General features: G+C 41.7%; 1 protein-coding gene across 1 annotated transcript in view; it reads left to right on the forward strand.

Moving 5' to 3' along the window:
• Positions 1–15,057, forward strand: part of LOC136789496 (transportin-1-like) — a 30,612-nt gene that overhangs the window by 2,001 nt on the left and 13,554 nt on the right. Inside the window, exons 3-5 of the mRNA XM_066989535.1 lie at positions 7,470–7,588; positions 10,022–10,082; positions 11,292–11,457. Of these exons, the coding sequence (XP_066845636.1) occupies positions 7,470–7,588; positions 10,022–10,082; positions 11,292–11,457 (346 nt within the window). The remainder of the gene's footprint in view (positions 1–7,469; positions 7,589–10,021; positions 10,083–11,291; positions 11,458–15,057) is intronic.

The raw sequence follows: 15,057 nt of genomic DNA on the forward strand, positions 1-15,057 counted from the left end.
CTCCCTACCTTCCCTGAGACAAGCCCAGCAGGCAGAAGGGATGCTTGATAGAGGGGTTTCCCTATCTTTTCTCCACCCAGCTGAAAGCACTGACCTAGGGGATAAGGGGCAATGGCAACAAGTCCCTGCCCAGTGTGGCAGGTGCATCCCCTAAGGGAGTTCCCCACCTTCCCAGGTGCTTGTGCACAATAGGTATGAAGCTTTGCAAGTTGACAATTAAGAGAGACTTCATGGCCTTGGGACAACTAGTTAAGGGATCAGGAGCACAGGTGGTGTTTTCCTTTATCCTTCCAGTTGCAGGGAATGATGAGGCAAAGAACAGGAAGAGGCAGCAAATCAATATCTGGCTCTGAGCCTGGTGTCACTGGCAGAACTTTGGGTTTTTTGATCATGGGTCATTTTACAAGACACCAGGCCTGCTGACAATGGATGGGGTTCACCTGTGTCTAAGGGGGAAAGGGATCTTTGCTCAGGACTTAGCAGGGCTCATAGAAAGGGCTTTAAACTAGATTTGAAGGGGGAAAGGGATAAAACCAGGCTTGACAGAGACAAGCCTTGGGGTGATATAGCAATGGTTAAGGGACAGTGTGGTAGCAAGGTCCATTGGTCTGCCGCCCCTGTTGAGGTAGGGGATGGAGAGTCATGTGGTAGCAAAGGCACATGGGACGTTGATGGGTTAGAAATCACAAAAGTGCCCAGAAATGGTCATGCAGGTTTTAAGGCTTCTCCCCCCAAAAAGGTGACAGGATCACTAGCTCAACCTAAATGCATCTACACCAATGCACGCAGTATGGGCAATAAACAGGAGGAGCTGGAAGCCATTGTGCAGCAGGAAAACTATGACAGTTGCTCCCACTGAAAGATGGTGAGACAGCTCGCATGTTTGGAGTGCTGCAGTGGATGGCTACAAACTCTTCATAAGGGATAGGCTAGGAAGGAGAGGCCATGGAGTAGCCCTGTATGTTAGGGAGTGTTTGGATTGTCTTTAGATTAATAATGGCAATGACAGGGTAGAATGTTTATGGGTAAGAATCAGGGGGAAGGCCAGTGAGGCAGATGTCATGGTGGGCATCTGTTATAGACCACCTAACCAGGCTGAAGAGGCAGACAAAATATTCTACAAGCAACTGGGACAAGTCTTGGAATCACTAGCCTTTGTTCTTGTGGGGGACTTCAAATTACTAGATGTCTGCTGGAGATGCAACACAGCAGAGAGGAAACAGTCTAGGAGGTTTCTAGAGTGTGTGCAAGATAACTTCCTGACACAGATGGTGAGTGAGCCAATTAGGGACGGTGCCCTTCTGGACCTTTTCCTCGGAGAAGCAAAAGCTTAGAGAAGGACTTGGTGATGTGAAGGTTGGAGGCTGTCTGGGAATAATGATCATGAATTAATAGAGTTTTTGATTCTTGGAAAAGTAAGGAGGGGGGTTAGCAGAACTGCCACCCTGGGCTTCCAGGGGGCAAACTTTGGCCTGTTAAAGAGACTGGTTGGCAGAGTCCCTTAGAAGGCAGTCCTGAAGGGCAGAGGTGTCCAAGAAGGCTGGACACTCTTTAAGAAGGAAATCCTAAAGGTGCAGGAGCAGGCCATCCCCATGTGCCAGAAGACGAGACAGCATGGAAGAAGAATGGCCTGGCTGAACAGAGAGCTGTGGCTAGAGCTCAGTAAGAAAAAGAGGGTTTATGAGCTTTGAAAGAAGGGACGGGCCACTCAAGAAGACTATACAAAGAGGCTGTGTTGTGAGGCTGTGCAGGGACAAAATTAGAAGGGCCAAAGCCCAACTGGAGCTCAATCTGGCTATTGCTGTTGAAGACAATTAATTTTTAGGTTTTTTTTATAAATACATAAACAAGAAAAGGGGTGGCTAAGTAGAATCTCTATCCTTTATTGGATGTGGGGGGAAACATAGTGGCAAGAGATGAGGAAAAGGCTGAGGTACTTAAGGCCTTCTTTGCCTTAGTCTTTACTAGAAATACCAGATGTTCTCTGGGTAGCCAGCCTGTTGAGCTGGTAGATAGGGATGGGGAGCTGAATGAAGCCCTTATAATCCAAGGGGAAATGGTTAGCGAGCTGCTAAACCACTTAGATGTGCACAAGTCTATGGGGCCAGAAGGGATCCACCTGAGGGTACTGAGGAAGCTGGCAGGAGTACTCACCAAGATGCTTTCCATCATTTATCAGCAGTCCTGGCTATCAGGGGAGGTCCCAGTCGACTGGTGGCTAATAGATGTGATGCCCATCTACAAGAAGGGCTGGAAGGAGGATCCAGGAAACTACAGGTCTGTCAGTCTGACCTCGGTGCTGGGGAAATTCATGGAGCCGATTATCTTGAGCACCATTACGTGGCACTTACAGGACAACCAGGTGATCAGGACCAGTTAGTATGGGTTTATGAAAGGCAGGTCCTGCTTGACGAACCTGATCTTCCACAACAAGGTGACACGCTCATTGGCGAGGGAAAGGCTGTAGATGTGGTCTACCTAGACTTCAGTAAGGCTTCTGACACTGTTTCCCACAGCATTCTCCTGAAGAAACTGGCTGCTCAAGGCCTGGACGGGTGTACGCTTCATTGGATTAAGAACTGGCTGGGTGGCCGGGCCCAAAGAGTCCTGGTGAATGGAGTTAAATCCAGTTGGAGGCCAGTCACTAGTGGTGTCCCCCAAGGCTCAGTATTGGCAACACTTCTCTTCAGTATCTTTATCAATGATCGGGACAAGGGGATTGAGTGCACACTCAGTAAGTTCGCAGATGACACCAAGTTAGGTGCAAGTGTTGATTTGCTCAAGGCTAGGAAGGCTCTGCAGAGGGATCTAGATAGGTTGGACTGATGGGCCAAGGCCAATTGTATGAAGTTCAACAAGGCTAAGTGCTGGGTGCTGCACTTGCATGTGCAAATGTAATACCTCAGAACTGGGACTATTGTTCAGCATTTAAATGAGTCAGTTTTTTGCCACTTGGAAGCTTGAATGGCTGCAGATGTTGGCTGCTCTGAATAAGTGAAGGAAGTCTTAACAAGAGAGAAACTTGTATTCACATGATGTTCCCTATGCTTATAGAGAATCACTTTTAAAAGGAATTAAGAGTATAAATGATCCAGTAGAGATTCTAAGACAGAAGGTCTTAGAGTATAATGCTTTTGAAGCAAAAAGATTTAGCATTAACTTTCATGCCAAGTTCCTGGAGCAGACAGGAATGGCTAAGTTTTCAGTGGGCTTTTTGAGCATGCACTTAGAATCATAGAATGGTTTGGGTTGGAAGGGACCTTAAAGATCATCTAACTCCAACCCCCCTGCCATAGGCAGAGACACCACCCGCTAGATCAGGTTGCCTGGGGCCTCATCTAACCTGGTCTTGGACACCTCCAGGGATGGGGCATCCACACCCTCTCTGGGCAACCTGTTCCAGTGCCTCACCACCCTCCAAGTGAAGAATTTCCTCCTAACCTCTAATCTAAATCTCCCCTCTTTAGTTTAAAACCATTCCCTCTTGTCCTGTCATTATCTGATTGAGCAAAGAGTGGCTCTCCATCTTTTTTAAAAGTCCCCTTTAAGTACTGAAAAGCTGCAACGAGGTCTCCCTGGAGCCTTTTCTTCTTTAGGCTGAACAGCCCCAGCCCTCATATTCTTTCTTCATAGGAGAGGTGCTCCAGCCCCTTGATCATCTTTGTGGTCCTTCTCTGGACCCGCTCTAACAGATCCACATCCTTCTTGTGCTGGGGGCTCCAGACCTGGACCTATATATAATCTATAATCTAAATCTACTCTCTTTTAGTCTAAAGCCATTATCCCTCATCCTATCACTACACTCCCTGATAAAGAGTCCCTCTCGAGCTTTCCTGTAGGCCCCCTTTAGGTACTGGAAGGCCACTATAAGGTCTTCCTGGAGCCTTCTCTTCTCCAGGCTGAACAACCTCAACTCCTTCAATCTGTCTTCGTAGGAGAGGTGCTCAAGCCCTGTGATCATCTTCATGGCCCTCGTCTGGACTTGTTCTAATACTTCCATGTCCTTCTTGTGCTGGGGGTCCCAGAGCTGAGCACAGTAGTTCGTTGGGGTCTCACGAGTGCAGAGTAAAGGGGGACAATCACCTCCCTCGACCTGCTGGCCACGTTTTTTGATGCAGCCCAGGATACAGTTGGCTTTCTGGGCTGCAAGCACACATCGCCAGCTCATGTTGAGCTTCTCGTCAGCCAACACCCCTAGGTCCTTCTTATTAGGGCTGCTCTCAATCCATTCTCTGCCCAGCCTGTATTTGAGCTTGGGATTGCCCTAACCCAGGTGCAGCACCTTTCACTTGGACTTGTTGAACCTCATGAGGTTCGCACAGGCCCACCTCTCAGGCCTGTCAAGGCCCCTCTGGATGGCATGCCTTCCCTCCAGCGTGTCGACTGTACCACACAGCTTGGTGTCGTTAGAAAGCTTACTGAGGGCGCACTCAATTTCTCTGTCCATGTCACCAACAAAGAAGTTAAACAGCACTGGTCCCAATACCAACCCATGAAGAACACCACTTGTCACTGATCTCCACCAGAACACTGAGCTGTTGATTGCAACTCTTTGAGTGCAATCATCCAGCCAATTCCTTACCCACCAAGTGGTCCATCCATCAAATCCATGTCTCTCCAATTTATAGATGAGGATATCATGGGAGACAGTGTCACATGCTTTGCATAATTCCAGGTAGATGATTGTCAGTTGCTCTTCCACTATCCACCAATACTATCCCTATCCACCAATACTATAACCCTGTTGTAGAAGGCCACCAGATTTGTCAGACACAATCTGCCCTGAGTGAAGCCATGTTGGCTGTCACCAATCACTTTTTTTTTTCATGTGACTTAACACAGCTTCCAGGAGGATCTGCTCCATGATCTTGCCAGGCACGGAGGTGAGACTGACTGGCCTGTAGTTCCCCGGGTCTTCCTTTTTTCCCGTTTTAAAAATGGGGGTTATGTTTCCCCTCTTTTAGTCAGTGCGAACTTCACCAGACACAACTTCTTAGATATGATGGATAGTGGCTTAGCAACTTCATCCACCAGTTTCCTTAGGAACCATGGCCTTGCACACCTTCAGGTTCCTTAGATGGTCTTGAACTTGATCTTCTCCTACACTGGGCAGTTCTCCCAGTCCCTGCCTTTGTGTTCTGGGGTCTGGGCTATGTGGCTGGAGCCCTTGTCAGTGAAGACCAAGGCAAAATAGTCATTAAGTACCTCAGCCTTCTCCATATCCTGCATGACCAGGTCTCCTGTTTCCTTCCGGAGAGGGCCCACAATTTCCCTGGTATTCCTTTTATCACCAATGTACCTATAGAAGCCTTTCTTATTGCCGTTGATGTCCCTGGCCAAATTTAATTCTAAAAGAAACGGCTTTGGCTTTCTTAACCTGATGTCAGGCTGCTCGGACAATGTCTCTGTATCCCTCCCAGGCTATCTGTCCTTGCTTCCACTCTCTGTAGGCTGTCTTTTTCTGTTTAAATTTGGTCAAGAGCTCCTTGTTCATCACTTCCAGGTGGGCAGAAGCAGATGGGTGTTTAGTTGTTTTTGTTGTTGTTTGTTTTTTGTCTGAAAACATGATAATAGGATATGTCAGGAGTAGATCTAACAGATTTCAATTATTAGATTGTACTTGTATGTTCACAGACAACATTTATCTAAATGCATGGCTCCTAAGGTCTTTATCAGTAGAAATCCTGTCTTTTTATTATACGATGCATAATGAGATTTCTTGTAATGAATGGTGTATTGATGATATGAAGTTATAACAGAAACTCAGCTTGTTGCTGAAGTCATAAGATTGTGTGCATCCTGTTGCTTTCTTCAGATAAAGATGTCTGTTATTCCATAAAGTATTTGATTTAATGCTTTGTGTATCTTGCCATTCTTTTCCTGATTTTTTGACTTAATAAGACTAACGCAACACTGTTTGTTATAGAGTATACAAAACTGTACTGAATAATCTTCCTATACTATTTTGTAATTTATGGTTACAAAGCAACTATTTCCATTGCCTGAAGTCAGTAGAACTTTATAGCTTACCATTGGAAGTACTTATTAAAATTTGGCATGATAATATTAAAAAAAAACCTTTAAATACCCTTCCCACATTTTGCTTTGTTACTATGTACACTGTTCTTTCTATGATTTCCAGGCTGTGCATATGGTTATCTTATACCACTGGGTTTAAGTAACCTTTTTAATCTATTAATATCTAACTTCATGGAGCATATGCTATTAATACATATAATGCATAATTAAAGAGGAAATAACAACAGTGAGGAGTGCCTTCAGAAATTACTTTTTGTTACTCTGTTTTTGTCTTCCTGACAAATAACTGGATACAAGAAAATAGTGATTTTTTAAGCCCTCTCAGGGAAAATGCCAAATCTCTTAATTTCAGTTGCATTAATGAAGTCTCGTTTGCAATTGGAAGGTCATTAGAGCATTTTTCAATTTTCCAAGCTGTAATCTGCTAACAACTCAGACTAGAACAGTATTTCTGTTACTGTGTGTTCTTAATCACAATAGCAAACCTTTAGGAAAAGCTTGCAATTTAGTGTAATTCTGTAGGAAGGGGTGTGTTCATGGAAAATCCTGCATCCCTGAAATACATAAGGATAAAAAAGGTCACCCCATTCTATTTAGTTTTAAGAGAAAAATAGTATTCTGAAGCAACTGAAGAAGGTTTTCTTTTGTTGTTTTAAATCCATATATGAGGAAAGGTAGCTGCATGGACTTCCATAAGGCTTCTATACTGAGTAGAACCACCAACTCTTTCAGAAATAAGGGCCAGCATGGAAGAATGTAGAAATTACTATTTTGGTTGTTGCAAGCATCTTCCCTAAATTGTTCTGGTAGTTGTGTGTAAGAAAGTGATGTTGCAATGGTATACTTAGACTTTCTGTTTATGCAGGTATTTGATTATTTTTGGTTTAAGGGGGATTCAATTTTAATAGCAAGCTTAAAGATTTTATACTGAATCTCTGAATTACCATTCATGCTAGAAAAATGTGAGACTGCTTCCTCCCACACGTTATAGGTTCTACTTAATTGATTTGGAAGCTTTTTTATGGTACTGGAAATATAAAGTATTTCCATCTTAATTGTATAGTTGCACCTTTTATTCCAAAGTGAAAAGGTAGGCGAGTGGTTTTAAAAACAAAACAAAAACTTATGCACAGGAAACTGCTGTTTGTTTATCTTGGGTCTCTGTCCATAGTTTCTTGGTAATAATGTTCTCACTTAAACAGTGAAGGACTTTAGAATCTGAATCATCTAGGATTAAGAAAGAAGTCTCTTAGCTTATTCTCACCATAGCCTTAAGTAGTCTCTTAAGTCTCTTTCTTCCCCTTTCCCCAAAGAAAAAAAATTATTATGGTGGCATACTCTGTTTTTGCAAACACAGTTTGCAATGTTGGTAGCTTCTGGGTACTTAAAACTTCTATCTTATACAAGTAATTTCTTTCTATATTGTGTAGTACATGCTTCAAAGGACCCAGGACCAAGATGAAAATGTTACTTTGGAGGCTTGTGAGTTTTGGCTTACTTTGGCTGAACAGCCCATTTGTAAAGATGTATTATGTCGGCATCTTACTAAGTAAGTATTAGTAATTACAACTCTTAGTTATTTTTTTGAAATAGTCATCTTTAAACTTCAATTGACTTGTTCCTAGTTACTCTTATAAAGATTGTATCTAGCTTGCAGCATGTTTAGAAGAAATTTCCTGTAGCTAGTTCTACATAGTAAAAATGGTTGTAGCACAGTTCATTGAAAAGACTTTTGAGAATTTCCTACCCAGCTAGCTCCAGAAGCAACCTAACTGTCACTGTGGTGCTTTACCTCAGGCTTAACAGCCTGTTAAGCATCAAATGGATACAAAGATATAATGTGTGTTTAAGCTCAAACATCTCCACGTGACGTTGCCTATAATATCTGGCATAACACAGTACACATGAACATGTCATCTTGATGACTGCCATTTTGGGGATCCCTGTGCAATGCTTCTGGGTGCATAGTCATGCCCATCTTTATAAAGAACATAACAAAATGATATAAGATCACTTTGATCTAGGAATCAATTTTGTATTAATTGTCACTGCAATTTAGACTTGAACAAAGCATGTATAATGTGTTCCTTTATACTTCTTCAGACCAGATTGCCTATAGTGTTTTGTAAGTTCTAAAAAGTTATTATAAGCCTCAAAATGTAGATCCTAGATTGAATGGGAATGAATATCCATGTTTGAGATTTAAACATCTGCATGTCTGCAGCAGTGTTTGTAGCTTGTTTCAGACTAAAGTCTTTTGTAATAATTAATGGATTCTTCAATGTTCCCAGTAAATGGAGACTGTTTTTTTATGTATGCATGGAAGTTTTTTGAAAATACTAGGGCAGTTCTGTCTATGATTCTGTTCTTACTCTCAAGATGTTGAGAGTAAAGATACTTTCTTTTTGACAGAAATGAGAATTTTAGATGAGAATCAATTTTAAAAATCGACAAAATTTCAGTTTTTATAAGCAATCAGAAAGTAGAGAATTGAGATTAAAACATATTTTTAGCACTGAAAGTAGGGGTTGAAAATGGAAAATAATGTTATGAGAAATGATTTTAAAGTTTTAAAATGATTTTACTTAATTCCTACTCCTGTAGCTCAAAAGACAAAAGAATGATAGTATAATTCTTGATTCTACTCACCCCCCTTCCCACTACACATCATATTTACACTGAGAAGGTGAATAGTATGAAATTTTAACCTCTTCTGACCTGTATAAGCATTGACATTGCAAGAGCTTTATGGTTGATTTTTTTTTTAAAGAAGCTTTTAAATTTCTAGGAAAACAGATTAGTAATGTTACATTTCTCTCATGATCTTTCGATGTTATGTTTGTTGCAAGCAACTTGTTTGTTGATGAGTCCAGTTTGAATAGGGCGCTCTGCAAGTCTGTCAATACTTGATGACAACCTCAAAAAATTTTATATTAAATTAAGGGTGGGACAAGATCTTCTAAAAACCTGTTTATGTGGTATCTAATCTCTTGTTCCATTTTGCTCCTGTAGGCTTTCTTACAAAATACATAGCTTCTGCGTACTTCATGAAGTATGTTGCAGAAATGCCAGCGAATTGGTATTAATCTGAATACTTACTATTCTTTCATTAAAAGTTCAGAAAGTAACATACCATTGAAATGTGTGAATGTTATTGCTGGCCTGATTACTCCTTAGTTTCAGAATGTACAGGGATTGAGTCTGTCACAGGTGCTGGGTCAGTCCATGGTGATTTTATTAGATTGATTTGATTTGTAATACATAATTTTTATTTTTATAGATTTTGTTGTGGTGAATGTATTTTTCATGTAAACTATTTGACTTTTTTCCCCCTAGTACTTTTTCAGTTTTTTACAGTTGGAGTCTCATAGCTATTAACAGTTCAATAACTAAGTGAAGTTCTCATATAGATTAGTCAAGATCTCTATGTTGGGGACTTGCCTTAAGGAGTGATACTTCAAAGTAATCACAGAAGGTGAAAACTTCCATCTTTCAGTAGTGAGATAGGGTCCTCAGCCAAAAATAAAGTGACAAGTACTATTGGAGAGAACCAACTTATTTATCAAGAATATTATGAGAGTTTGAATTCTTACTGAAAAGCTTTAGACAATATCTGAAAGGTGTTTCAGAATAAGTTTCATCTTATGGAAAAATATCCTGTTTTTAAAGTGTAAAACTCAGTTGTGCCACCTGTCTGCCTCTAGTTAGAAAGCTTGTAACTTGAAATTAACACTTCTGCAGATTACAAAGTATTGATGAACTTCATGAAGTGAAACTTAGTTTAGGTACTAGCTTTTGTTATCAGGGTGAAGTTGTGGGTTTTTCTTTTCTTTTGTTGTGTTTTTTAGTTTGTGGTTTGTGTGTTTTGTTTTTTTAATTGGGGGGAGGGAGATGATTACAATCAAAATTATGGCCCAGATAACTGAAAATTAGCTTGCCTTATTTATGTATTATTTTGACATGTATCAATATTTCTTTGCAGGCTGATACCTGTGCTGGTAAATGGTATGAGATATTCAGAGATAGATATTATTTTGCTGAAGGTGAGCATTGATTTCTTTTACTCTGTGGGAATATCTGCTTAGCTTCTGACCTGTTGTTGTGGTTTAAACCCAGCAGGCAGCTAAGCACCACACAGCCTCTTGCTCATGCTAGCTGGACGCGGGGAAGAGAATCAGAAAGGCAAAAGTGAGAAAACTTGTGGGGTTGAGATAAAGACAGTTGGGGGGGGAGGGCAAAAAAACAATAACCCCCCCAACCAAAGGGAAAAACAAAACAAGTAATGCACAATGCATTTGCTCACCACCAGCTCACCAATGACCAGCCAGGCCCCAAACAATGGTAACACCCCGGCTAATTCCCTCCAGTTTTATTGTTGAGCATGATATCGTATGGTAAGGAATAGCCCTTTAGACAGTTTAGATCAGCTGTCCTGGTTGTGTCTCCTCCCAGCTTCTTGTGTACCTCCAGCCTCCTTGCTGGCAGGGTAGCATAAGCAGAAGAGTCCTTGACTCTATGTAAGCACTGCTCAGAAACAACTAAAACATTGGTGTGTATCAGCACTATTTTCATCACAAATCCAAAACTTAACACCATACAAGCCTCTATGAAGAAAAATAACTTGATCCCAGTCAAATGAACACACCTGTAAATCAGAATGATTCAGCTGGTAGGCCAGACCTGGTCTTCGATCTGTTCCATGGAGAATTATCTTTGTGGGGCAAGGTGTGCTGTTCCAACTACTGAATGCTAACTGCTACCATGCTTGTTGGAAAATAATCTATGGCCTTTCCTGCTTTGCCCCGACCCTCTCTCACCCAACTTAGGCAGAGCTGGGATACTTTTACCCAAGAACTATTGTAACAATGCAGCCTAAAAAAAATGTTCAGAATTAGTTCTAATGCCCTTCTAGACTGAACTACACTTTTTCCATCACAGTGTTTTAGGATATGCCTCTGTACCAGAATTTCTCTATCACTTCTTTCCAATTCATTCACATCAAGAGTGATTTCTTAACAAGACAGATACTTTGTGCTTTTATGTGAGCTTACCTCTCTTGCTTTTTTTTTTTCCTGTTATTTTCTGGTAAATACTGTAGCAGAATGCAGGAATAATAACATTTTTAGTTAGCTGGGCAGCACAAGTGGGAGGTGAATTTTTCATGTGGTTATGAAATTTTGAACTGAAATTTATACTGCATTCTTAACTTCCTTAAGCAATATAGTTACACTGATGAAATATTTTGATGACAGGGGGATATTGAAGAAGATGAAGCTATTCCAGATAGTGAACAGGACATAAGACCTCGTTTTCATCGTTCACGGACAATGGCTCAGCAAAATGAAGAAGATGGTATTGAAGATGATGACGATGATGATGAACTTGATGATGATGATACTATTTCTGACTGGAATTTAAGTATGTCAAAGTAATATGTAAAATGTTTTAAAATAGAACTAAAAAAAATCCCACAGTAAAAATGGGACTTTGTATAGGAATACAGAAACTTTGCTTTTGAACAGAAAAACAGAAAAAGAATCATCTCCTGATATAATTGGTGGTTTGGGGGGGGTGTTCTTTCAGATGATATTTGAACTATATAACTGCATTGAGAAAAGCTTGCTATCTGTAAGCTTATTTCTTATTGTGAATATGGCAGATGGAGCTGCAAACATACTGGATGTAATTTAACAGATGCTTTGGACTTAGAATTTTAATTCTACAAGATAATACAAATCATAGATCACCTGTTTAGCTTTACCTTTAAAAAAAAAGTTCTTACACATTGTTCATAGCTGGGGGAAGCTTAAATAATGCTTTCTTTTACTTCAGTCTACACTCTGAAACTGGCTACTGATGAGAAATTTGCTTCTAACCAGAAAATAGTACCTCAGTTATGAAGAGTTGGAGATAGCTGTGAGGAAACCACAGTTTTGATGGTCTGTGTATGTGTCATAGGATCTTCAGGATTTTTTTTTTTATTATTATTATTATTTTAAGTTCAGTGATAGAAGACAGCAAGCAGAATTTTGGCAAATCTGATTTAAATATACTTTGCAAGCAGCCTCATTCTGGAACAGGCAAGGATTTGTCTTCTGACTATCTGCTTCCACATGAGATACATCTGTAGCTGTCACACTGTCTTTTTTGTTGGTTCTGGTGCTGACCACCTCAAAAGGTAGAACAGGTTCTCAAGTGGGTTATCATAGAATATCCCAAGTTGGAAGGGACCCACAAGGATCATCGAGTCCAACTCCTGGGTCCCCAAAGGACCACCCAAAATATCAGACCATGTGTCTGAGAGCACTGTCCAAATGCTTCTTAAATTCCGGCATGCTTGGTGCCGTGACCACTTCCCTGGGGAGCCTGTTCTAATGCCTGACCACCCTCTCAGTGAAGAACTTTTTCCCGATATCCAGCCTGAACCGCTCCTGTCACAGCTTCAAGCCATTCCCTCAGGTCCTGTCACTGGTCACCAGAGAAGAGATCAGCATCTGCCCCTCTGCTCCCCCTCATGAGGAAGCTGTAGACTATAATGAGGTCTCCCCTCAGTCTTCTCTTATTTATCTAGGCTGAACAAACCAAGTGACCTCAGCTGCTCCTCGTACGTCTTCCCCTCTAGACCTTTCACCATCTTTGTAGCCCTCCTCTGGACACTCTCTAACAACTTCATGTCTTTCTTATACTGTGGTGCCCAAAACTGCACACAGTCCTCAAGGTGAGTCTGCGCCAGTGCAGAGTAGAGCAGGACAATCACTTCCCTTGACCGGCTAGCAATGTCGTTCTTGATGCACCCCAGGATAGGGTTGGCCCTCTTGGCCGCCAAGGCACACTGCTGGCTCATGTTCAGCTTGCTGTCAACCAGAACCCCCAGATCCCTTTCTGCAGGGCTGCTCTCCAGCATCTCGTCCCCCAGTCTGTATGTATAACCAGGGTTGTGCCTTCCCAGGTGCAGAATATGGCACTTGCTCTTGTTAAACTTCATATTGTTTCTGAAGGGTTATTTCCAGTCCAAGAGCTGACTTCTCAGTTATGATCCTTTAGATAAAGTGAGGAAGTATGACTGCTTGGGACCATTAGAAATTTGTGTTTGATGTGGATTAACTTGAGAAAATATGTATTCTTTTTGAATCTATAAAGTCTATAATTAGATTTACTTATATAAATAGGAAATCATACTGTAGGGGGTTTTTGACAACTTAATAATGTGATTTTGAACTACTTCATTCAGCCCCTGAGAAGCCATAGAAATGAAATGCCTGATCTTGGTGGCTGCCTCAGTTCTGGTTCAGAAGGTTCTCAACCCTTGTACTTCAACTTGTCCTTGCACTATTGTTTTTTTCTTCTCACTGTATAATGAAATACATATTACAGAAAAGTTTCTTCCCTGAAGAACCCTTTTTTCAGTTTTGAAATTTAGATTATTCATCCACATAATTTTTATTTTTTCTTACAGAGCCTTGAGTTTTCACAACAGATGAATGTACCTTGAAGTTTATGGTTCAAACAATTTTGACACATATCTGAATTTTTAAATTATTTGTGGTGGTTTTACCCTGCTGGGCAGTTGAGCTCCACCACAACTGCTCTCTTGCTCCCCCTCCTAAAAGAAAACAGGGGAGAAAATATGATGGAAAGGGCTCAAAGGTTGAGATAGGGACAGGGAGATCACTCACCAATTATTGTCACAGGCAAAACAGACTCAGCGTAGGAAGATTAATATAATTTATTACCTGTCACTAGCAGACTAGAACAGTGAGAAACTAAAAACACCTTCCCTCCCCCCTCCACCCTCTTTGACCTCCTCCCCCTGAGCAGCACAGGGGAATGGGGGTTGCGGTCAGTCTATAGCACTTCGTCTCTGCCACTCCTTCACGGTCACTCTCTTCCCTTGCTCCAACGTGGGGTTAATCCCACGGGATGCAGTCCTTCCCAAACTGATCCTGCCTGGGCTTCCCACAGGCAGCAGCTCTTCAAGAACTGCTCCAAATATGGATCCGTACCATGGGGTCCATCCATCAGGAGCACGCTGCTCCAACCTGGGTCCCCCACAGGCAGCAGCTCCTGCCAGGTCACCTGCTCATGTGTGGGCTCCCCTCCATGGGCTAGAGGTCTGGCCCGGAGTCTGCTCCATCAGGGGCTCACCATGGGCTGCTGCGTCCTTCAGGTCAGATCCACCTGCTCCACCATGGGCTCCTCCATGGGCTGCAGTGTGGAAATCTGCTCCACCGTGGTACACCATGGGCTGCAGGAGGACAGCCTGCTCCACCATGGTCCTCTCCACAGGCCGCAGTGGAACTTCTGCTCTGGCACCTGGAGCACCTCCTCCCCCTCCTTCTTCTATGACCTTGGTGTCTGCAGGGCTGTTTCTCACAGAGGCCATCTCTACAGCCCCCTGCTACCAAACCCTTGCCATGCAAGAACAATACATTATTATTTTTGAAGAAAATATGGGCATAAATATGCTTATTTTTATGAAGTCTCTTATTAGTTAGTTTTTAGATTCATAACACTGTTTTTGTCACTGTTGTGTGTAGAGATTGCAGAAGTAAATACATATTTCCTGAAAATCATAGTTGAAATTGACAGAGAATGCCCTGTGGTCCAGAGTTTTGATTAAGATGGTGAGGAAGCTAAAGCTGACCGTGAGTGGTAGCCTGAAAGAGAAAGAGCAGAACAGTTGGGGAAATCAGTATTGAAATATGTCATCTGGACTTGAGAGATTTTGGATTATCTGAAATTCAGAATTTTGTGCCTTATTTCTTATCCTCTGTTGTATATTTGCTTTCCAATTTGAACAGAGGAAACATCAGTGCAGCCTAACAGTTAACAGCATTGTTTACTAATGACACCTGGTAATTAATTACGGGAGCCCTCCATTTTTTGCCTCTAGTAGAAAGCTGAAACAGCCTTAGCTGATAACAGCACCTATTGGTCTTTGTTGAGAGTTGGTGATGTTTATTATTTTGTAGTTGAGATGTGCTCTGAGTTGAGGGCTTATGTTTTGTTTCATGCAAA

Source organism: Anser cygnoides, unplaced genomic scaffold (genome assembly GCF_040182565.1).
Source record: "Anser cygnoides isolate HZ-2024a breed goose unplaced genomic scaffold, Taihu_goose_T2T_genome scaffold_51_1, whole genome shotgun sequence".
Classification (NCBI taxonomy): domain Eukaryota; kingdom Metazoa; phylum Chordata; class Aves; order Anseriformes; family Anatidae; genus Anser; species Anser cygnoides.